A 25,806-nucleotide genomic window follows, 5' to 3' on the forward strand; every position below is an offset into this window, starting at 1 on the left:
TGTGTTTTCATACAGCATTGTTGTTGTTGAATTTCTAATTGTTTCTTGTATAAGGTCTTGTTAGCCATATCGAAACTAATTCATCCTGGAAATAATATGCTAAAGAAAGAGAGAGAGAAGTAATACACTCCTTAAAAAAAGGAGAATCTGGACCATTCTTTGCACTTTTGGGTAATCAGTAAGTGGATGGTTTTTTTAGAGCACATTTACTTTGATACATGGGTAGGAGGCAGGTCTAGGCAAACCCAAAGGTCTTTGAGTCTCTGCCTGTCCCCCTGTGATTCTAGATCCTAAATGCCATTCTTGTCTGCCAGGCCATGTATGAGGAGGCTGTTGGGAAATGCTGACCAAGTCCTTGCATAACATATATTTCATAACAATCTTCTTTATTGATGAGTTGCACTTTGGCCACAGAAATGGATGTTTTTATATATTAGTATTAGTTTTTGCTGTCAGCCATCATTTCCTTTTGATAGAGATTTCATGCCTGCTGTGTCAGTAAAACAGATACTAGGCGAAGATGCCTGCATCTATATTTCCTATTAAAAGAGTACTTGGAACATTCTCTCTTCGGTCTGCAGGCAGGAACTCTGTTCTCCAGGCACATTTTATACGCAGTGCTCCTGATATGTTAATGAAGGCTTCTTTGCAATATGCAGTGGGTGGTTTTTCTCTTTTCCCCGCTGAACACTTCTCCGTTTTTCCTTTCCTTGCACAAAAAAGAAAAAAAAATGCTGGAATAAACCCCTTCATTGGAATTCATCACTGGAATGTTAAAGCTGTTTTAAGGAAAAGCAAAATCCATTTAAGGCAGCAAAGGAACAATAAACAAAGCTCGCCAATTTTGAGCTAAGTTTATAGCTGAATCTCTTTACTGTTTGCACTGGTCTTTTGGCTTATTTATAAGATTTCACTGAAGCCCAAGATTAAATTCTCCACCTGACTCACTTTCATATTGATTGAACTCAATCAGGCTGCTCTCTAATTTAACTGATTTTATTTATGTTGTTATTGTTATTAAGGCCAGGAATACAAATATCAATTCCTGAATCTAATTTAACACCCACTTAGTTGCTTTTCAGTTTTCAATGAATTCTAACTAATTTATGTGATCCATTGTGATTATGTATGTGTGTACACAAATTTATGATTCATTAAGGTTAGGATTCATTTTGAAAATGGAAAAGCAGATCCTTAAATGGGAGTAATTGTTTTAGGAATGTGGGATTTTTATTTGGAGCTCATGTGGCTGGTAAAGGTCGCCTGTGTTATGCAATGTATTTGAGAAAAGGGAGTTTTCCTTTGCGTCAGGCACATAATTCCTTTGTGCATACTGCATTCAGATAGCAGTCTCTGTCGTATATAAATGGCTTTAGAGGATCCAGAAGTAGGTATGTATCTATGCACTTCTGCTTTCCTTCTACATCTGACTTCCTGGTTCGTTGTATATCTTGCCCCTTCACTACTACTAGCATGTCCACCAGCAGCAGCCTATAAAGTGGAGTGAGTGTAGAAATAAAGAGCATTGTGACATCACAAGGCATGGAGAGTTCTACCGAGTGATTCAAAGAGAAAAAGGGAATCTTTAAACACTGAAAACTGAAAGCTGAGATTTAAATTGCATGTTTAGTGTGTTTTCTAACAGTTTTTATCATGCAGAGAAATTTCTCAGGGAGATAAGAATTTGGGATCTAATTATTATTGCATGGTGTGTTTGAAAACTGATTCCATGAAGAGGGCCGTGCAGATAGCAAAAAAACAGTTTGTGTGACTGCACGTATGTGTGTGTAAATAAGTAATACTTTCTTTACAGCTACATGTTGGAAGGTCTGGGGTCAAATAGGAGGAGGATATGCATAATGTAATTTAACTGGAAGTCAGATGCAGCGATTCTAGTTCCTTGGAGTTGATGGATTCCCAGTGGGACTTATCAGTAAATCTGTTGTGATGAATTCTCCATTACTTCCTCTTCTTGTTCATTATAAAGGAATTTCTCACCTCTGTTTATTAAGTAGAGACAAATATATTACCTTTGGCCATGCTGCTTTCAATATGGAATATGTGCATAAGAATCCTCATGCTAAATGTGGCTCACATTATTTAGATAATGATGATAAGAACAACAATAACCTTACTCTTTCTACCTCCTTATTTCTTTCACAGTGTTTCTGTGCTACCCCACTCCTTGAGTCTGGGAGCCTCACAACAATAAAATAAGCCATTATAAAACATTTAAAAATACATAAAAATCAAACCAAAACAGGGTCACCATCACCCTATATAGAAGCCGTCTGGGACAGAGAGTTCCATAAGGCTGGGGAAGCCACAGAAAAAGACTGCCTCCTTGCTCTGCTCCCCATACTTTCCTGGGCTGAATGCACAGGGTGGGAAGACTACTAGGGAAGATGGTCCCACAGGTGATAAAAAGGTCATGGGGATTGAACAAGGTAAGACAGAATTTGGAAATGAACTGTGTACAAGCGATGAACATCTGATTGCAAAAATGTATAAACTTTTGTTGAAATTTGAAAGAGAAGAGGAACAAGCGTGATAAAGCATTTTGGCTATAATATACAGATGGATCAATGGGACAGAAGTGGATAAAGGGACTAACATTCACATTGTGTTATAATTTAAGAGACAACTTTTACAAAATAATGTACCACTGGTATATGACACTGGTATATTATCTACGATGTAGTAAGGTACTTCTAGTCAGTGTTGGAAATGTGAAAAACATAAAGGGGCCTTCTACCTTGCATGGTGGATTTGTGAAAAAACAAAACAATTTTGGAAACAAATATGCATGGTGATACAGAGAATTTTGAAGATTAATATTGAGTTGAATCCAGAACTCTTTTTACTGGGACTTATGGATAATCAATTAGAAAAGACTTACGGAAATGTTGGAAATGTGAAAAACATAAAGGGACATTTTACCATGCATGGTGGACTTGTGAAAAAGCAAAACAATTTTGGAAACAAATGCATATGGTGATACAGAGAATTTTGAAGATTAATACTGAGTTGAATTATGGAAGACTGATATTATGTATGGTAACTGCAGCAAGACTATTGTATGCACGAAGATGGAGAAATACTGAAATACCCACAGTGGAGGAATGGATTGTGAAGATGGCAAAACTAGCAGAGATGGCAAAACTGACCTGTTTGGTCAAGGATAAAACAATAAGTATTTTTATAAAAGATTGGAAAACTTTTATGGACTTTTTGCTGAAAATGGAAAAAAAAAGTGAAATAATGATTTCTGGATTTGATGATTGAAAAAAGATTGAATAAGGGGCTGGAGGGATTATTATAATGTTAAGGAGGGAAGAGGGATAATGAGTTTTGTTTGTTTCTGCTGCTGTAAAGAAGGGCAGAAGTTGCTTTAACTATTTTTTCTCTCTTTTTTTCTTTCTTTAACTGCATTCTTTTCTGCACCTTTTCTTTTCTTTATATATTTATGTATTTGTCGTTTAGCTATGTAAACACTTTTATTAAAAAATTTTTTTTTTAAAAAAAAAGGAAGATTGGCCCCACAGGTAACAAGGACCTAAATCATAGAAGGCTTCATAGTTAATGACCAGTGCTTTGAATTGTTCCCAGAAATCTGTTAGTGGCCAATTCAGCTACTAAAACCAGTTGTGGTCCATTAGCAGGTAGGCTCCTACATTTTGAAATAATTGCAGTTTATCTTCAAAGGCAGCCCCAAGTAGAATATATTGCAATAAGCCAGATTTAAGGCGATAAGGACATGAGGCTGAAGGCAGGATGTATTTCTTTTGGAACACCTGTATCGTCACACACCAGCCAAAGCTGGGCAACAGCTTCTTGGCTACAGCTTCTGTTTGCTGCTTAGGTAGAAGCTGTGAGTCAAAGAGATCCCCTCAGATCATAGATCCACTTGGTCTAAGGAGTGTAACTCTCTGGACAGCTGTCTTCCCTACAAGGTAGGCCAAATCAAGAAACAGATACCACATAGGCCTAAAACTACTTTTATTAGAGTGGCTGTTTTAACAGAATCTTGCAAGTCTGAATGCACTTCCCATCCTCTCTTTGTCTTCTTGAAAATGAAAGACTTACCTGAGACATTTTCATAAATTTCTCTCTTCATATGGGCTTAAGCCATGCTTATCTGTTCATTGCCTGGGTAATGGACCTTCCCTTTCTCCATCAAGTGCATCATCTATACTCTCTTCATGAGCTAAAGTTGAACCTAACTTGGATCCAGGCAATTCCTGGATAAAATCTCTATCTTGCTGAGATTTACTTGGAATCTGTTTCATCCCATCCAGTCCTTCACAGCTTCCAGAAACCATAGCCTTTCTTGCTTTGCCCAGTGTGGAGATACACAGTTGGGTATCATTCACATATTAGTGATGCTTCACCCTCAACCAAGAGATTAGCTTTCCTAGCAATTTCATATAGATTTGAAGTAGAATGAGAGGAAAGAGTGAAGAGCTGGGGTACCCTTCACAAGGTTATTATCACCTCCTTGGATTTGTCTACTTATAAAGAAGAAGAAGAGGTGGAATTACAGCACAATACCTCTTATCCCAATCCTTGCAGATGGCCCAAAGGATACCATGTTCAGTAGTACCAAACACTGTGGAGATGTGAAAAGGGACCAGAAGGTCCATTCTTTGGAATCAACCTCCTACCACTTTCTTGAGAACCTTTCCCAGAAAAGAAGAGAAAAATTGGGGATCAGTTAGAAGTTGTTCTAATCTTCTAGATTGAGAGATTTTTTTGTTTTTTTAGATAGGGGTGTAGCAATACTTTCTTCCAGATGGCATCTACTACCACCTCCCTCAAAGAAGCATTTACCATCCCTCAAATCCAGGCTCCAGTTCCTTCTTTAGCAGCTTGAACAAGCTGGGGGGGGGGGCAGAGATCCAGTCTAGAGTCCAGCTCCCAAGTGCATCCACACTGTTTTATCCTCAAAATGGTTGACAAAGAAATCAGAATGCCCTCCAGGCAATTCTTCATATCTGTCATTCTTCAGTAGGGCATGGGTCACCTTAAAAAACAGCCTCTGGATAGCAATGTACAGATGCAATAAGGGTGGAAAAGTGTCACCACCTTGCCATCTTTATTACAAATAAATAGGCCCGAACTCTTTGTTTTCTGACACTGACATTGTAGGATTCTCTTTGCCACTTCATCTGCCAGTATCTTCCTTAAACCATGGTCAGGTACAGAGAGGGAAACCCCTATCAGAGAGAATCTTATCCAGTTCCCTTGGTTTCCAGATATCAGCCAGGTGTGGCAGAGTTGCCTGCCAAATCCCTGGAAAAGTCCCCAAATGCCCATTGGAAACCAATAGGATCCCTTAAAAAAAAAAAATGGGGCAGGTCATTCTAACCAATCTTCCCTCCCTCTGAAAATCAGCAGTGCCAGTGAGCTTCAGAAAATGACCATGATACAAGGCTAACAGAATCCACATCCAAATGACAAGCCAACTGCTCTGAAGTAGTAATGAGATCTAGTGTACATCCACCTGCATGATTTGGGTTGGTGCTCACCTGGGGCAAGCCTGTGGTTGCCACTGCAGGTACAAAATTGTGGGCTATAGCCAACCTACAGCATGAAATGCCATAAGCCTGGGGTGCTCAACCACCAGCTCCAACACCAGCCCAAGAGGCTGAAGTAGGTGTTGCTATCCCTAGAGTCCATCTTCACATACAGGGATTCATGTGCTGTTATATGTGGAGCAGGACAGTAAGGTCTCTCAGAAGACCATGGGTCCTCTAATTCCCAACACTGGAGTTGTGACTACTGCAGCACACAAAATCCAGTCAGGCAAATTTTGAACAGCAGGGAACCTGCAATCCTTAACACAACACAATCTCAGTAGTACATTCCTTCTCAACCAGATCATGCAAGAGAAGCAACGCATTGGAAACTCTTTTTACTCTCTTCAGCATAGTTGGTGCTTCTAGCTGATTACTAGGACCTCCTGTCTTAGATGGCATCTTTACTCATCTGAATGCTCACATCTGTAGTTGTTCTACTTCACAAGGCTTAAAACAGGTGTACTTTCCCCCAGAGCATTCCAATAAAATTACTGAATTGTAATTTTAATGCAACAGAAGGGGGAAATTATTAAATATGTAGGAAACAAACATGTTAACTTATTTAATTAAATCAAGTTAACTATAATTAAAAATTAATGCTAATCCTGGCTTGACTGACTTCCTTTTTGGAATGCATCTTCCTCTGGCATGTCAGTCAGTGGCCAATTATGACCCTTGGCCCCAAATGGTTGCATACCCCTAGCTGAAAACAGTTTTAACAAATGCTACAACATTAATATTCTTTCTTATGAAACATGCTGTCCCTGTATGAATGGCTGGATATGAGATCGCATTCAGGTTTCTGACAGAGCCATTGCTATATCCATAAGTCCAAGAATAGTTGTTTCCTAGACTATGTGTCATCCATTTCCTGTTGACATTTTCTTATTGAGCTTAATGGTAGAACCTTCATGTCTCCTGTTGGCCTTTTTCCCATCAACCAAAGCATGGCCTGGGCACATTTTAGCTTTATTCATTCTCTTCTCTTTAATAGCAACCTTTGGATATGTATTTATGTATTTATTTATTATAGTGAAATACAAACAACAGCAACAACTAAAAAAGATATAGTAGTGGTTAAATGGTGAAAAAAGAACCTACAAACATTATAGTGATTAAGATAAACTATACATAAAGGAACAAGCAGTCAAGAAATAAGCTGCAGTGTAGCACTTGATAGAACATCCATGAACACCTTTATCTTCATGTGAATTCAGGGGTTGTCTCGCCAAGATGTTTTTGTACTGCTCCCCGCTTCTCTAGGCTTCTGCAGTGTTTATCTGCTTGCTTCTTGGTAATTAATCTTTCCTCTCTCCCTCACGGTCATCCTCTTTACTCTCTACCATAGCTTATATGTTTAACTATTATATTTCTTTCCAAAATTGTACATATACTATGAATTGAAAGCAAAACAAAGCTATGTCTGAACAAGACCAAACCAAATGAGCCCTTACATTTCTTAACAATGCCAGCACAAAGAATCTGATGTCCAACCTATTTCAATCATTGAAGGGTCCAAAATACATGAAATGATACTTTCCAATGAAATATCTTCATTCTTAAATCATAAGAAGTAAGTTTATGTGTGGCTTCCGCTGGACTCATGGCTGACTGAAGACATCTCCACAACTGCTGTGTAGAACGAAAGACTGGCAAGTAAACTGGCCCTTCAAAGCTCTCTGGAGAAGGAAAGAATGGGAGATAGCCCACAAGTGTTCTGAATGGCAGCTCCTTGCGAGGAGACTGTAAAACAGTGGTCTCCCCCAGGTTTGAGCGCCAGGAGCCAGGGGAGATGACATCTTTGCTCTCAGCAGCTGCAGAGCCTTTAATAAGGACACTAAGCCAGCCAAACTCACTTTCTAATCACATTCAGAAATGTTTAATTTAACTGCTTTATGGATATTAGAGACCTTCAAATTGGCAAGCTTCATTTGACACTTGGTGAGTTTTACTTTCTTCTTTGGATTTAAGAAATTTTAAACAGAGACTTAAGAATTTAAAATGATATACAATTGGCAAAAAAAGGGGGGGGGGGAATTTTGATTTAAGAAAGTTTTAAATGGATTGGGACACCAGAGAGATTTGGAATATTGGTTATTTTTGCTGTAAGATTTGAAAAAACAAGTATATAATTAAATAATGTACTCATGGGAAATGACTGGAATGGAACTAAACCCATATTAGGAACTGAGGCTTGATGAAGGTTGCAAACAGATACTAGAGGGAACTAAAGCACCAGGCAGAAAAGAGTTTAAATGGCTAAGCCAGCTATAACCTTTTCTTAAAAAGTTTTTTGATAACTAGACTGAGATATTAATAACTAAAATCTCAGAAAGAATATAGAGTTCAATGGATAAATTCTTAGAAGATGATGAGAAAAATGTTTAAAAACCTGACATAGACATTATACAGTTTGAAGGCATGGAAGACAACAAAATTGAGATCACCAAAATGGGGATATAAAAGACAAATCAAGAAAAGGATCTGGACATGGAACAGCTGTGACAAGAAATCCTGGACAATGCCTGTTTATGGGATTTACAACGTAGGCTGGTGAAAGTTTTGAAGACCCCTCTTGAGTGCCAAAGATTGATGAAAGACCAAATCCTTCGATGTTATTGGAATGATTTAAAGGTTAAGATTGTGAAGAGCAAAAAGAAGGAATATAAAGTTGGACTATTTGATCAGGGATATATTATTTGTTTGATATTTCTGATAACTCCTAATCGACTTTTTGCTGAACCAGACTAAAAAGATAACAATTTCTGGATTGCATATAGATAAAAATTAGGCTATGGGGAGAAGAGTTTTTTCATTTGTAACTTTAAAAGAGGATGAAAAGTCATATTAGCTTATGCTCCATGTGATGAAGGTTGGAAGCCACTTTTATTGTTGTTCTATTGTTATTTTCTTTGTTGCCATTTTCTTTTCTACTTTTTTCTTTTTCTTTTCCTTTTTTCTTTTTTCTACACCTTCTGAATGTTTATTTTTTTCCTTCTAGTTTAGTTTGTATTAGTTTGTATTATGTTTATTAAAAACTTCAATAAAATTATTTTTTAAAAGTATGCTTATATGTGATGTGGGAATGACCTTGGGAGACAGGAGGAAGATCCACGGCTTAGGTAACGGTCTGATAAGAGGCAGCTCAGTCTGCAGGTGGGGGAAAAGCACGGGAAGCATTTCAGAAGGGACCGTCCCTAGTTTTCCGGAGACTAAAAAGAGAGGAGGGGAGAAATACTTTCAGCCTTGCAAGATTCTGTTCAATGTGACCTTTCAATAAAGATAATGCTGATGCTCCTGGTTGTGCTTTTTGTCTGGACTACCTTGAAGGGCTTGATTGATTGATTGGTTGATTGATTGATTGATTGATTGATTGATTGATTGATTTTTAAATTTATATGCCGCCCATCTCCCCCAGAGATGTATATGTTTCTTTAAAACCTGGAACCATTACTTTTTTTGAGATTGGATATTCTAATAGCAACAGTTGTACATGTTGAAAATAGAGGAAGGGATGCGACCCTTGTTTTGAGGACCCAGCCACAGCATTGTTCCTGCAACAAGGAAGTCTAGCACACATGGGGAGATTCTGAACATAGGAGACACTCAAAATATCCCTATGGCAATAGTAACAAAAGAGATACAACCCATTATAAAGTGCCAAACATTCTGTTTGCTAGTGATTCCCACCGAAGCTGTTCTGCGCCCCTTCTTCATCCCAGGCACGAAAGGATCGCATGGTTCTCTCTCTTAGGGAGGGGAGAAGATGGAAAGAACAAGTGAGGATTTTTTGGTTTCCTAGCTTCAGAGCTCCTTCTGTCTATCCCCAGAAAATACAACCCAAATATAAATGGGTCTAATCAAAGACCCAACAGGCCATGATGTAGCCAGAAGAAGTGTTCAAAACTAATGCAAGCTAAAAACATATGAAAAACAAGCAAGCAAAAGCAAACATTTTTCATAATGGCGAAAGGTGGGTTGGAAACTTCACCTTGTTTCCCATTTCTAAGAACATTTTGGCTAAACAAGTTCTCCTATGTTGGAATTATGTAGTGCAGAGCCTCAGTAATCAGCACAAGGAAGGAAATAACACATTTTTTGTTTGTTCATGAGGTACTACAGGAGAAATTGTTGCTGTTCACTAATTGTGTACAATCCAGTGCTCATGATTCTTCTAAATTTCATTCTACACAGTAATTAAATAAGCAATAAATGCACCATCTTGGGGAATGTATTACATTTTCACTGGTATTAAGTGTCATGCTGTTGAAAGTGCAAATCTCCCCATTAGAAAAGAACAACCTATATGTTAATATTCTACAATAAATGAGAAAAAAAATGTCATACCAAAACAGATTGTATCAAAGGCTTCTTAGACCCCATTTTCCCACAGCAATGTTTAAATCAGAGGGCTGGGATTATGTTACTAATCACAATTCTCAAAGCTCTATAGAAGATATATTTTAAAGCACTTTAAATGCATTTTATGCATCTTCTTCACCACAAAGTGGGTTCATCCTTATTATCACCGTATCATGGAGAAATGACATTTTTTTTCAAAGCATCTCTATCGTTTGAACTCAGAACTCAGAGATCCAGGTCTTCATTTCAAGGGCTTACTAAAACCAAAGAGCTCTCCCTGGATATACAGTGTCATGGCTTGGTGCCCCCTTTAAATCTAAACTGAAACATTTCTTTGATTTAAAGAAGATATGAGCTTTAAAAGCCTCTGAGATTCTTCTCCTGCTCTGAAAAAGCCCAAATCAGAGAATAATTTCCAGTTAACGTGCTCACTTTCCAATACCTCTCCCCACTCCACTCCCTAGGGCCCTGATCCTCAGATGTCGAAGTTATTGAAACCCACTTCAAAAAAAAAAAAAAATTAGTCCAACTCAACAAAAGGGTACATTTGATAAGCTTCAGCAGGTGGCAACATTAAGCAGGTTGGAGCCTGATTAATATTATATTATAATCTGCCCAGATTATTTTGGGAATCAATTGGTCTCAAAATAGAATAAATTAATTAATTGTTCTCAGAGGAAAAGACCATCAGGGGATACCAGGAATGATAGCTAGGCTGGGAAGTAAACAACATCAACAACAGTATCCTGGAACAGAGTAATGGTAAAGCACTTCCATAGGGTTGCCAAAAACATTGCATTATATCCAGGAGTAAAACTTGTCTCAAGGTCATCATTAACTTTTACATTTTACAATCCCTTAATAATACTCAAGATCCAGTCGACATCAGGATCTTTTGTAATTATTCTTGTGCAGATGGTCAGATTAACGTAACATGTAGTGTAATCATCACATGGATACAGAAAGTAAGCCAAGCTATTTTGGACTTCAGAAAATTAGTTGTACTTATTTCTCAGCCAGTTCAATTTGGAAAATTCAGTTTGTGTCATAAAATTGAAAAAAGTGAATTAGCTGTTCAAGCCTATGATATATTGAGCCACACTAGTTGCCATTGTTTATTATTTATTAGCATTATTTTTTTGCTACAGTTTTATCCCACCTTTTTTTCGGGGAGTTCAAGGTAACATAAAAGCTCTGGGTTAGGGAAGTACATGACCCAAAGTCACCCAAGAAGTTTCTGTCATGGAAGGTGGGCTTGAATTTGGGTCTCCCCAGTTCAAAATTTTCTTATGACATGACATTGGCTTTCTGTATGATGTCAGCTGATTACTCTCTGCTTCTGTCTGTGTTTGGAAACATTCTGTCAAGAGCCTAAATTATTATTTAAAAGCACAAATCTATAGCACAGATGCATTTCTGAAAGATTGAATGTAAATTCATTTTTCTTCCCCAGGTTGAAGCAATTTTAGTAAACATATTTGGTGGAATTGTCAATTGTGCCATTATTGCCAATGGTATCACCAAAGCTTGTCGAGAGCTTGAATTGAAAGTGCCTCTAGTGGTCCGACTTGAAGGTAGGTAGTGGATTTCAAACTTTGTTGTGTGTCTTTATTTCATTTGATTTATTCTCTGATGGTTGTATGAGCTAATTTTCTAGTTCATGTGAAACTAAAATGAGATGGTTGTTTCAGGGTAGCAAATGCTGGAAGATGTGGAGCAGAGAGCACCCCACTTGCCATCCTTCTTGGCTAGAGAAGATGTAGGTGTTCCATGCTGGCTGGACTGTAGCCTAAAATTACTGCCCTCAGATGTGGTGAAAGATGTCACTTGTTTTGAAGTCCCATTCAGCTGCCATTCTATCAGCCTTTAGAAATGGTATGGACAGAATGTGGAATTAGCTATAGTCTTTTTCTTTGGCAGCAAACTGTGTTAAGTCAACCTCAATAAAAATGTGAATGTTTCAGTCACCCACACACGATTCACTGTTGCAGCATTTCAGCTCATTCATACCTTCTTGTAGCTTTAAGCCAGCCTTCTCCAACCTGATGCCCTTCAGGCATATTGGGCATATTAGGATTGCAACTCCTAGAATCCCTAGCCCATGGCCAACTGGAAGTTACCAAGTTATGGTAAGATGCTTTAATCCTACCAGGTTCCAGGTCCAGAGAGAATCAGACCACATACAAAGCACCAGGTCTGACCTCTGAATCAAATCTTGTGGTTTTTGCAACATAATCCTTACAGAAATGATCTTCTTTACTCTTTGCTGCTGTGACATACTGTTTTAGAATCTAGGATGAAGCCACCTGCCAACAAGCTTCATAAACGTTAGCCAAGATACTACTGATTATGATTCTACTCTTCCTTGTAAAAAATCCACATTTCTATTTTATTTCTATAATCTCTGGTTTTCCATACTAGTTTCTTAATTAAATAAATCTCTTGTGTGATTAGAGATAAAAAAATAATAATAATTAATAAGGTAAGTTTTTTAATGGTGAGAACGCCAAGATACTATAAAATGAAACTGAAAGAATACAGCATGCAGGAACCAGTGCTCTTTGATGCATTTCTACAACAGAAGGTTCCTAATTATTCCTATAAATCTTTAGCAGATTTGTGGCTGGACTTTAAAAAGATTCTTTGCTCTCATGCAGCAGTATATTGCAGATGTCTTGATGAGTAAAGTTTTAATCAGTCAACTCTGTCTTGATTTAGCAGGATTTTCTGGACAAATCTTTGTTCTCAGATGTGTAATAATTACAAGCTGTTTTACCAGTGGATAAAGAAAGGATTAGTCTCTCGTTCAAAAATAGTAACTTTATACGTACAGGTATTTACTTGCTTGATATAAAAGAAAGAAAGAATGAGTGCCCACCAGCTGAGAAGTATAATTATTTTTTTTTTTAAGTGCCCAAAGTGATTAGAAAATCGTGTACTCTAAATTTAACTGATGAAGTAATCATTCCTGCTGGGCAAGTGCACCTCCTCTGTTTCAAAAGATTTTTGTAACTAATTGTTGAAAGGGCTGGATTAAATTCAGGTAATTACTGGCTACACAAACTATAGAAAGATTTTTTCCCCCTACACACAGACATACTCATGGAGGTTAATCTATCTATCATATCTCTGGCTGCTTCAAGAGCTATGTAATAGGAATTTACATCCATATTCTTGGATGCATGGTTGCAAGCACACAAATATGAGCACAATTGAAATAAAATTCCATAGTTTATTTTAGTGGAAAGAGCAGTCCCCTTTTGCAAATTCTATTCATGCATGCATTGGTGACCTTTTAAATACAGCAGGTAACTTTATGAGAATTCAGCCACTTCAGGCAGCAGCAGTGAAGATACAGTAATATTGTGGAGTCCTTCATGGTCTCTGAGCTTGGTTGTTTGCTTGCAGACGTTTCATTACCTGACTAGGTAATATCATCAGCACCAGTGAGGATGGGGTTTGTTCCCTGTTTATATACAGTAGCTTGCCTGGCCAATGTTGGTGGGAGTGTGGTTTCTCCTTTATAGTTTCTTGATTAGGCTATTGTTTTCTGCTTGATTGTTTGTCTGGTGTTAATCCCTGCTTAATCTGGATGTTGGTTGCTGGAGAGGATGTGTTCTGGTCTTTTTGTTTTCTTCCTAGCTTTTTTATTGTCTCTTTTGGATGGTGTGTAAATGTGAACATCAACTAGCCTTCAGAAGACATGATGGAAACTCCTTAATCTCACAACACACAGACAGACTCAACCATAGTTTCAGCTGGGAAACTCTGAGCATCCTAGACCAAGCTAAATCTAAAAATGCAAGGGAATTCCTGGAAGCTTGGCACTCAGACAAATCAGCCATCAATAGATACATAGAGATAAACCACATTTAGATGATGTAGATGTAGATGTAGAAAATTTGCAATCTTGCAAGCCTTCGGGGACCTGGAAACAAATGCCTGATTTAATGAACAGGAAAGTCAAAGAGCTATGCACAGTGTTAGGGTTTCTACACACACACACACACACACACACACACACACACACATACACACACAGAGCAAGTTTCTCTTTCTTTAGGTATTTTGATTAATGGTTAGAGGAGTGTCCAAAGAGGGAACATGACACTATAAGATTGCGCTAGTCCATCTCCATTTATGTTGCAGCTCCCACGGATTGGTTTAACATATAATAAAATATATTGATTTGTAAGTTGTGTCTAGTCTTTCCTGCGAATTATACTACAAAATAATTAAAACATGATTTGGAGAAAATACATCCAGCAAAGTACACTCGAGAGCATGAACCCAGCCACATACAAATATGTTTTCTTTATCCTTAATCTTCTGTTGCAAGTATAACATTCAGTCTTGCGTTCGAAAAATAATAAGGAAACCAAATCCTGAGCATTTTTTTTTTCAGTCCTTCAATGACCTGAATTGGTTTGGGATCCAGCTGTGACACAGTTAGTAAAATGTTTTGTCTGATTACCCCGTGTATTACAGTTCACATTTGAGGGAAATCTTGATTATAGAGAGAGACCGTGCAAATCTCTCTTCCATGTTTTCTATCTGTTTAACAGCTTAATTCAGTGCAAGCAAAGTGCAGATTGTTTTGATTGCTTAGGACTGGAACTCTGTTTACAGGTCTCTAACACCATCCAGTGGCAGAAGGTTAATGTTGGTTTAGTTCAGTAAAAGAAAGTTTTGTGTTTTTAAACCTCAGTCAGGGAAAAAAAAAATAGCTCCTATTTCTTAGACTTCCTGTATTAAATACTTTGCAACCTTTTTAAAGATTTCTGGCACTATCTTCAAATATCAAAGGAAGCCCAGTTTTTCAAAATCACAGCTTTTGATGATGGGAAACAGATTCCAAATAATTATCATTCATAGATCATCTTTTTAGAAAATGCTTAACATTTTTGATAGCTTTAAAATTCTGTTTTAACAAATGCAAATGTACATACTTTGCTTCCTTTTATTTCAGAAATAACTTTTAATTTTTATTTATTTATAAAGATATTATTTAAAAAGATACAGTTGATATTATTGAACTACTCATTCCTGTTCATGATGCTCATGAAACTACATTGATGTCAGTCTTTTTCCTTTCTTTCCCCTCTTTTGTATAGAATCTTTTTATTCTATGCAATGAATTTTATTTACCTTTATTCCTTTGGTGAACTTGTTTTACAGAAATACTGGTAACTATTGTGAAAGTATTTCCTATAATAAAAATAATTGTAATAAAAATAGATTGGCTGGAACCTACAGCTGTTCTTGGGAAACTTGTCTCCTTGGTTTTTTCACCATTTTTGAATGCCACTATAGAAATCTAAAAGCAGCTATATCTACCTTGAATCCTAATTCTAATAGTTTGCACTATCAGGGCCCCTTGTAACACGTGTGTAATATTGTGCCTACCTATGAATATGTTCTTTAAACATTTTTTAAACACAGGTTAGAACACTGATAATGGTTTCCTTCCTTCCTTCCTTCCTTCCTTCCTTCCTTCCTTCCTTCCTTCCTTCCTTCCTTCCTTCCTTCCTTCCTTCCTTCCTTCCTTCCTTCCTCAGACCAGTTGCCAAAGCAACAAACAGGTCTGTGGATTTCAGCTGATTTTCTTCTGATTTCCAGTGTTTCTTGTGAATAGAACATTGATAAGGGGATACCAAAAACAGGAAAAGGGAACAAGAAATGTTTCTTTTGACATTTACAGAGAGCTTGACACATCCACCAAACTGAAGCAATCTTGATGCCCGTTGGAAATATTAACTGGCTCAGCATATTGTCTTTTTAACAAATCACCTGCGAAACAACTTGATTACATTTGATCATCGCATTCTGTGAAAATGACTTGGGGTATTGATGAGAGCACACAATCATTTTTAGAATGACTCACATTCTTGTGTTCCCATTTAGAATTATCTCCAATTAAAAAGCTGAAGCAGCACAAATTATTAAATATTGAGATAAGGTTCATTGTTTTCTAGCAGCAAAAGAAAAAGGAATTGTGTCAAAACTGTGTTTGTCTTTGTGAAGTTGCCTTGAGCCTCTAGTATGTATACAGAAATAGAACAGTAGCTATTAGCACTGAGGAGCACTAGAGTTTGTTAGCTGTTTGTTTGTTTTGGAAACTACAGTCAGTACAAAAAATCTAGTTCTCCAACTAAGTTATTGACCATATTTTTCTTCATACTTCACATGTGTACTTTGAGCATAAACACACACACACACATATAGATCACTCCCTAGAATGCCAGTTTATCATACCAAAGTTAACACCTTTAAAATGTAATATTGGAACTGATGTAATAAACATGGAAACAGATTCATCTTCCTTAATTTTGATATAATGATCCCGCTGTACTGGACATTGTTTCTTGGTCTTATGTCCCACCCAAATGGCTTTCCAAGAGCTCTCTCACCTTTTTCATGAGCTTATATGGTGCGTAGGGTTTGCAAAAGGTTTTATTGCCATGTAAAGTGGCACAAATACAACGGTACGGTTTAGAAAAGAAGCAGAAGCCAAATTTATCCCAGGGCAGAATTAGAAGGGGATAAACAACAATTATACCATAAGTGGCCTTCATCACATAATTTACATACTTTGGTATCTTTCCAGTTAGCAATAGCATTTTTTTTTCTGGGTATCTACAAATGTCACATCACCCACTCTACTGAAAGTGATTTTATCTCCTCACCATGCTTCTTGCTCTGAAAGCGTCTCATTTTTCATCCACCTTCATGGGGGAAAAGAAGAGAATTCAAACGGTGTCTCTCTTAGCATACACAAAACTTTTCTCCATATGTTTCTTTGGGTTTAAAAATATCTTTCAAAGCAATTTTATTTGAGTAGGTTTCAGAACTCTAGAGAATCATGTATATTATATCAGTATGTATAAAGCTTTATTGAAACAATATTTTCTCCTATTAAACAAGCAAGCTAATAACTGAGATACTCACATTCATAGAGAAAAGCAATATGTATCTGCATATAGATAGGATGGATATACCAATGGACAGACAGATATATTTAAAATTAATGCAGTTACAAATACTGCCTGATGCATTAAACCAAAGCATTTCTTCTGACCTCCTTCTCTTCCTTTTGCATCACAGTTCAGAGATAAAAATATAGTAAAATGAAGATCATAACTATTGAGCATCTACAGTTAATATATGTTGCTCATCAAAACTCAAGTGCTAAAAGAGACCAGTGAGGATTGAAATTTCAATCTTAAGGCCTATGTGCAATTACTGTGAAATAAAATCACAAGTTAGAGTCAGTGTAATATTCTGGTTGAGAGGCTGAGCTGTGAATCAGGAAGATGGTGATTTAAGTGTTGCCAGTGCTGCAGAGTCATAAGTTGGCTCCCTTTCTTTTTCTCAACTGCACACCCACACACACACACACACAAAACACACATGCAATCCTTTCTAGGGATATGGAGACAATAGTGGCTTCTTTTTAAAATGGTTGCAGGAATACTGACCAAGCAGTCTATTCACAAAACACTATGCAAGGTAACAGATACCTTGTACACTAGGTAATACTTAACTTGATTAATCATGCTTCATGAATGTCAACTGAGAGGTTGTGAAGGCTTTTAATTAGCATTACAACTCTTCAAATGCATATGATGCTTGTTGCAGTTCCAAGTTACCTGCCATTTTGATTTATAAGGAAAATCTTTCTATTTGTCAGGCAGCATGGAAGACCTTCTGGATGATTTTGTTAAACATTTTAACACTTCAGGAAGGCAGGATGAGGCCTTTTTCCCGTTAAAGTCACAATACATGTGTGAATATTTCACTCAGGGGCTGAGATTTCTACCCTTGGGAGAAGATTTTAATAGTATGGTGGATCCTCCTTATCGACATTCATTGTTCCTGGTTAAACCTGCCAGAGTGTGGTGAGAGGAGATGATCTTGAATGTTGACATCCATTGGTTATGCACATTATACTTCCTGCTACCAAGGGAAAGATGCCATTAGTGTCACAAAGTGCCCAGATCAGCATCAAAACAGAGAGGAGGCTTCTGGGGAGGAACTAAATGTGTGTGAGGGCTCTGTCAGAACATTTCAACTGGGCCTGTCTTTTTTCAGCATTAATGAACAAAGAGCTACAGGATGTGAGCAGCGATCAGTCATCTTTTTTAATTAATCTCCTCTCATTTAGCAATTCATGTGCCTTGTATAGGAGCTTGACAGAGTGTAACACATACATCCCTGAAATGTCTCTCTTAATTTATGACTTCTTGCTTTCTTCCTTTCTTTCCTTGCAGGCTACAAGTCTTCTGTTGACTGAACGTGACGTACGTGTCCGCTTCTAGATCTCTGACAGTACAGTCCTATGCATATTTATTCAGAACTAAGTCCCACTTTGTTTAAAGACAGAAAAAGAGGTTTACACTCAGGTAAACATGCATAAGACTGTAGTGTAAAACTCAAAAAGCTTTTGTCTTTTTCCCCCTAAGGGAAATATACTGCCCTGCAACAGAATTTACAGTCTGAATAAACTCTTGCTTATCCTGTCTTGGCCAATTCAGGAGATATCTTGGGCATCTGGGTAAGCCTCTTGCTCAGGGTTGGAGTTCATGCTTGACATGCCAAAGAATCCTGGTATAGAAGGAACTGCCTTGTAGCAAATCACCGCACTGGCTTCTCTGGTTTTATTCTGGAAAGTTCTTTCTCAGCATCAGCCCTGGCAGTAGAGAGACTAAGACAACTGCCTCTGGCAACAGGGGCTAAGAGTGGCTTCAGGAGCCCCTTTCTATTCTCAGTTGAGGATAGAACTGTGTATATAGTACAGCTTGTTCTTTACCTTTTAAATAGATGCGTACTATCAGGTTTGGAGAAGGAGAGTGTCCCACCACCAGTGTTGACAGGAAAATTAGATGTTTACTGTGGCATGTGGAATTGGGATGAAGTAGTATCATCTTATTTGTTCATTTCCTGACAGCAAATGTTTCTGGGGACAGCCTTGGCCTTTCCCAGCCTTATCTGGAGATGAGGACTTTCTGCACGGAAAGCAAATATTCTGTGATGGAGAAACTACCCATCTCTAGCAGTAGACCTAGCAGAGATTTTTGCCATTGAGAACAGATAGCTGGATAGATGTAAAACATTTGCTTATATTCACATTGTAAGAACACTCCAAAGCCTGTACATGTTTATGTAATGTATATTTTTGTTTTCTGGTTGTTAGTTTTCTTTTTTATTCTGATAAATGGACACAAAAATATAGCATGGTAGGCTATTTATAATCTATACCAGAGTAATTTTTATTATTTTGTATTATAGAAAAAATATTGATCTGCATCTTACATCTTTGCTAATATTTCTTGCCTGATACTGTGCTGTGTGATTTATTATGTTGAAACATTTCATGAAGAGCTATTTATCTGTTAATATCCAGTTAAAGTAAGTAAAATTATTCAGTATTAAGTTAGCCAAGTAGTTGTCATTGCCTTCTTCAGTCTTCTGGATCTATATGAGATCAATACTGTATTTTGCTGTGGCTATCCCTCTACCTAGCAGATTCAGTTTGATTCAGTTGCCTACCAGATTCAGTGTTCAACTTAAACAGAGGAAGAGGAGTTACAAAAGAAGAACCTAGAAGTCTACTTTAATGGTGTAGGGTCAGAGACCAAAAGAACCTACAAGTTTCATACCACTGGAAATGGTTTCAATATTATTATATCTTTTTTTACGGCGCCACCATATGAAATGTGCCTGATCAACAAGTGTTCAACATTTGATGTCATGTTCCCCTTATGGACTTTCAAAAACTGTAAGGAAATAGGTTAACTTTTTTCCACCTCTTTCCCCTCAGGAACAAATGTTCACGAAGCCCAGCGCATTCTGAATGAAAGTGGACTCCCCATCACTTCTGCAAGTGACCTTGAAGATGCTGCTAAGAAAGCAGTGGCTAGTGTGACAAAGAAATAAAGAGAACTGATACTAGAGATGACATTCCAGAACTGCCATCAAAGACATATTGAGAATTATTTTAACCAGCCAGAATTATTTTAACCAGCCATGAGCACTGAGGTTTGGCTTAACTGACCTGTTAATGACAAACTGTAAAATATTCAGTGTGTGAAAAGCAAACTTGGAACAACATTTATTATACAGAGCCTTTATTTTTCATTATTGGGACTGGATATCCTACAAGCGAGTGTGATGAGTAACCACTGTCAGTTGCCATTTAGGTTTCTCTTTTTATGTGTTAATTGCTTGTGACTCCCAATTTTTCTAAGATACTTTGATGCATCCTTAATATGTAGAAGGATAATTGATCATAGTTGGCCCTTTGTTGGGGATTGTTATCAAGATCTAAGGAACTACAAGGGTGATTCTATATATTTCATATATAGAATGAAAGGGAGATGCCCTTTCCCATATCATATGGAGAACTTCCAAAATAGGGATATGATGTGGCATGGAGACCTGTTATTTGAAATATAAACAGTCATAAAGTCTAATTGGGGCATGCCAGAAATCTCCAGTGTGTCTACAGTAGCTCTCTGAATCCCAATAAATATTTAAAGTTTTCTAATTAGGGCTAGAGTATCTTTATATTATGTAATTTGAAATAAATGAATGCCAATTAGATTTTTACCACCACCATTTCAAATATATTATAAAATGCAATGATTGATATCCAACGTATGGCTCATATCAGAAGAACATTCAAAGTTGTGGTTGTGTGAAAGAGCCATTTTTATATTGTCCTATGAGTTCTCATGTGAATGTTTTAAATACTAATGCAGAAATACACATCCTAATGTCATATTTGGCAGTATCTGTGAACATATGCATCCAGTTAATATTCACTGTCTTTAGAAATCAATATGTATAGTAGCTAAAAACAGTATCTTGAAGAAATTTAGGGTGGTGATTCCTTAAGGTATTTATGCTGTGATCCTAATGTTATTAATCAGAATTAATAATAATAAAAACTATCAGGGAACCTACTGTCATCAGAAAGAATATGAAAAATAAATTGAGGTATGCTCCCACCTAAGCACTTTTATAGTCTGTGAATTTCAATGCAAATGTTCACCAAGTGCGTCAACTTCATACTGGAGTAAAGTGGATTTCAGAGTACTTAACTTTAGCTTGATTGTGCCTTTGAAGTTTGGGAAATATGTATGCACCAAGTGCAAAGGCTATCAAGTTGATTCGATAACCACATCAATGTGTTTGTTTAACAACTGAGTTTTGAAATTCAAAATACTTGCTGTTGAAATCAGGAAGTAGGGTTATAAACAATGTTATTCAATGGACAAGCCAAGAATTTATGTTGGCAAGATTTTTAATGGTAAAGAATATGAACACTTTTTGGTTTACTACAATTAAATGCTATTATCTAATAAATTTCCCTGGGGTTACACATTTGATTTGTGATGATCAATGCTGTTGTTTATTTTTACATGGTGATTAATGACTATAAATCAAAAACATTTTTAAGAATTGTTTTAGAAGTCCCGTGAACATGGTCATTCCATTAACTGTTAAGTAAAGAAAGATATTCATGTCATACGCCATATTCTTCCTATCATCAGCAAAATCCTATAAAAGCAGGCATGGAGAACTTACAGTGTTGCTTAAAAGTTTGTGAACCCTTTTGAATTTTCAATATTTCTGCATAAATATGACCTAAAATATGACCTGTTTGCCACACAAATCCTAAAACTAAATAAAGAGAACCCAGTTAAACAAATGAGTTGAAAACATTATCCTTTTCTGTTTATTTATTGAAGAAAATGATCCAATGCTACATATTTGTGTGTGGCAAAAGCACAGTATGTGAACCTTTGCTTTCAGTAACTGATGTGCCCCCCTTGGGCAGCAATAATTGTAACTAAATGTTTCTGGTAACTGTTGATCCGTCGTGCTCATTGGCTTGGAGGAATTTTAGCCCATTCCTCCTTACAGAACAGCTTCAACTCAGGGATGTTGGTGGGCTTCCTCACATGAATTGTGTCCTTCTACAACATTTCTATAGGATTCAAGTCAGCATTTTGACTTGGCCATTCCAAAACATTAACTTTCTTCTGGGTTAACCATTCTTTGGTCATATGAGTTGTGTGTTTTGGGTTCTCTTGCTACATGATCTACTTTCTCCTGAGCTTTAGTTCACAGACAAATACCCTGATATTTACCTGTAGAATTTGCTCGTACAATTGAGAATTCATAGTTCCATCAATAATGGCAAGCTGTCCTGATCCAAAAGCAGCAAAGCAGGCCCAAACCATGATACTACCACCACCATGTTTCACAGATGGGATAAGATTCTTATGGAATACATAATGTTTGTCTTTAACGCTTTTTGTTCAAGCCAAAAAGTTCTATTTTGGTCTCATCCATCCACAGAATATTCTTCCAATAGCCTTCTGGCTTATCCATGTGATCTTTCCTAAACTGTAGACAGGTGGAGAGAGTGGCTTTCTCCTTGAAACCCTGCCATGCACACCATTGTTGTTCACTGTTTTTTTGATGGTGGTCTCATGAACACTGACATTCATCAATGCAAGAGAGGCCTTTAGTTTCTTAGATATTGCCCTGGGGTTCTTTGACAACTCCCAAACTATTACATGCCTTGCTCTTGGTGTGATCTTGGTTGGTCAACCACTCCTGGGGAATGTAACAATGGTGTTGAGTTGCCTCCATTTGTATACAATCTGCCTGAGAGTGAACTGGTAGAATCCAAATGCTTTGGAACTAGTTTTGTAACCTTTTCTAGCATGGTGAGCATCAGCATCTGTTTTTCAGAGGTCCTGTGATGGAATGGAATTATGAAGGCCAAGCTCAGGGAGATAAGCATTTTCTTAGCTCACCGGAACCACGTGGGAGGAACAAAAGGATGAGACTGATACCTCCCTGAGGAATTCACACTGTTGTGGCTGGAGGACTTTGGGAACTGAGGTTTTAGTCTGGGAAGATTCTTGCTAGAAGTTGTAGCTAATAAACATAGCTGGACTGAATCTGCATGGTCTCTTGGAGTTCTTTGGGCTAGGCCTGACAGGTCCTCAGAAATCGCCTTTGTTCAAGCATGACACACTTCCACATACCTGTGTTGTGAAGATCCAACTTTGATAGTGAATACTGAATTCTTCAGTATTCTGTTCTTTAAATAAGGCAGGGCCTCCCACACTCACACCTGATTGTCATCCCATTGATTGAAACACCTGACTCTCCCCTTCAAATGAATTGATCATCCTAGAGGTTCACATACTTTTGCCACACAGAAATATGTAGCTTTGGATCATTTTCTTCAATAAATAGATGAACAGATATAATGTTTTCAATTCATTTGTTTAATTGGGTTCTCTTTAGTGTGGAGAATAGATCACATTTTAGGTCATATTTATGCAGAAGTACTGAAAATTCAAAAGGGTTCACAAACTTTAAGGCACCACTGAAGGTTCTCCAACCCCTTTTTTCCAGCACTGCACAACTTATCAAATTCATGCCATCTAGACCAGTGACTTTTAGTTGTTTGAAGGTAAATTAGGGCATAAAATAGATGTACTAAGCTGCTGATTAGCTGAATCCACCTATTTTAATTTATTCTTCCCCACATCTTTTGTTGGCAACCTTCTGTTATCACTGGGTTCCTGACAGTCCTTGGCCACCCCCAAAATATGGCAAAGAGAGAAAGGAGTTGCCCACAGCCTAAAAATGTTTGCTGTTTCTATGATAATAAAATCATTAGTTCGATGCTGTGCATACAGCCATTGTTTTGGGATGTAAAGGTGTGCAACTGAAATGGGGTAGTATCAAGTATTGGGTTGTATTCTGCAAATAATTAAAGCTTTTATATGTGTGCATAGATGTATATCTGTGTACGTAGACACTGAATATATGTGTATATATACAGAGTTCCTATCTCATTTATTATCACAATATATCTTGTGAGGAAGTGATGGATGGCAGTTCAGAATTTATCTTAGAGAATGGACATGACTGGATTTGAGAGCTTTAGTTGTGACAGCTCACTGTTACATCTTTACATCTGTCCATCCCCATCTTCAGGTGCCTCAATGACTTTAATATACCAACTTACACCAAGTTTGTCCCCCAAAGTGGGGAGCCAATAACTGCTCAGGCCTATTGTGGCAGGAATCTACAGCCCCCTTTCCTTGCACCATAGCAAGTGGTCTGCTGCAGTTGGCTCATACTGGCTCTCAAAAGCCAATTGTTAAAATTTCAGGAATTTTGTGAGCCGGTTAAGACAGAGCTAAGCCACTATGCCTAGCGCATAGCATGGCAGCAGCAATGGAGCTGGCAGAGCCGGTTCTTAAACATTTACCAGCCCACTATTGACCGTAGCTCTTTACAGGCCAAGGGTTTCATCCCTGATATCTCCAGGTAGGGCTGGGGAAATTGCCTGCCTGCAATTTTCCAGAGAACCCTGAGGGTTTGGCTTAAAATAAGGCAGCTTTTCATGTTTTCTCTGATCCCAGCCAAGAGTGAAAAGGAATCCCCCTGGGACTGCAAAGGCACAGTACTGGCTCAGCACCTTATCCCAGCTACAGGCTTAGTTAAAGGTTTTCTCACTCTCCTTCTCCAGAGCCATTTTACAGAAACTATGATGGACAGTAAGTATGCTAAATTTCTCTTGAAATCAAGACTAATTTGTTTGGAAAACTAATGTGGCCAGGCGTTGACAAAAATAGGTTATTCTGTGAATGAGCCGCTGCCGCTTGGGAAGATGACATGCTGGGATTTTGAGACAGGATACTTGACATTTCCTAAGCTGATTCTTCAGAGCGTACACAGAGCAGAAACAGGTCATTGCAGGGAAAGGCTGACAGTGACAAAGTGTCTGTAAACACTTCAGGAATAGGACAGCTCAGGGAGCTTTTTGCCACCTAAAATAGGTTTGTGCAAGCTCCGTGAGTGGAGGAAGATGTGAGGCCGCCGTTCTGTCATTATACATCCAAGGAGTGGTTAAGCAGTAAAACCTAACAACCAAAGCAGCCAATCTGATTTGGCCCACACAGACCGTTAAGCCACTGTGTGGTTGGTTTGCTTTTGGGCGCTGTGTATTTATTTATTCATTGAAGCCACTTGTATGGCTGCCCAACTCACAAAATGACAATAAGCATAAAGGAACCACAGCAACACAATGTAACACATCACAAGCCAAAAACACAGTATATTCAAAAATCTAAACCAGTTTTCTAAATAGGCTCATCCAATATCCTAACCCAGTGCTCAGAGGAAAAAAAAGTTTTAAAGTCTTATGGAAGGTCAACAGGGTTGGGGCCATCTGAATCTCTGTGGAAATGCTGTTCCAATGGGTCGGTGTTGTGATAGAGAAGGCACACCTCCTCCTGGGTTCGATTGTTTCATGGAGGGGACTCAAAGCAAGTTCAGTGTCTTGGATCTCATGAGATGAGCAGACATAATCAGACATTATTATTTGTCACACAAATAATCCAGCCCTGTACCAAGACGGTGATAAGAAGCACCTTGAATTGCACCTGAAAGCCTAAAGTAAGTAGTGCAACTCTGAAAGCCATATTGCCTGGGTGTACAATTGGAAGGTGTTCAAGGCATAAGTGACTGTGAATGGGGTGATCTCACAATTGGCACACAAGATGGAGTTGTGTAAAGATCCTCTTGACTATGGCTGTGACTTGCTTTTCAACCAGAAGCCACGAGACCAAGAGGATCACCAAATTGCGCATCAATTCTGTCAGGGAGAATGTTGCCCCGTCCAGAGCTAAAGGCAGAAAGTCTCCAAATTGGATGGATCCTAATACCCACAGCCACTCAGTCTTGCTTGGAATGAACCAAATACAACATTTTCTACCCTTGGACACACCACAGGCTTCTTAACCTTCCCCTCAAAAGCTCCTTGTGC

General features: G+C 37.9%; 1 protein-coding gene across 1 annotated transcript in view; it reads left to right on the plus strand.

Annotated features, from left to right (window-relative positions):
• The window catches only part of SUCLG2 (succinate-CoA ligase GDP-forming subunit beta), a 224,439-nt gene extending 203,113 nt beyond the window's left edge, over positions 1-21,326 (plus strand). The window contains exons 10-11 of the mRNA XM_088134364.1: positions 11,395-11,515; positions 19,762-21,326. Of these exons, the coding sequence (XP_087990490.1) occupies positions 11,395-11,515; positions 19,762-19,877 (237 nt within the window). The 3' untranslated portion in view covers positions 19,878-21,326. The remainder of the gene's footprint in view (positions 1-11,394; positions 11,516-19,761) is intronic.
• The last annotated feature ends 4,480 nt before the right edge of the window (positions 21,327-25,806 follow it).

The sequence above is a fragment of the Python bivittatus genome, unplaced genomic scaffold (genome assembly GCF_059951505.1).
Source record: "Python bivittatus isolate LINGU-HERP-01145 unplaced genomic scaffold, Pbiv_v1 ctg000080_np1212, whole genome shotgun sequence".
Taxonomy (NCBI): Eukaryota; Metazoa; Chordata; class Lepidosauria; order Squamata; family Pythonidae; genus Python; species Python bivittatus.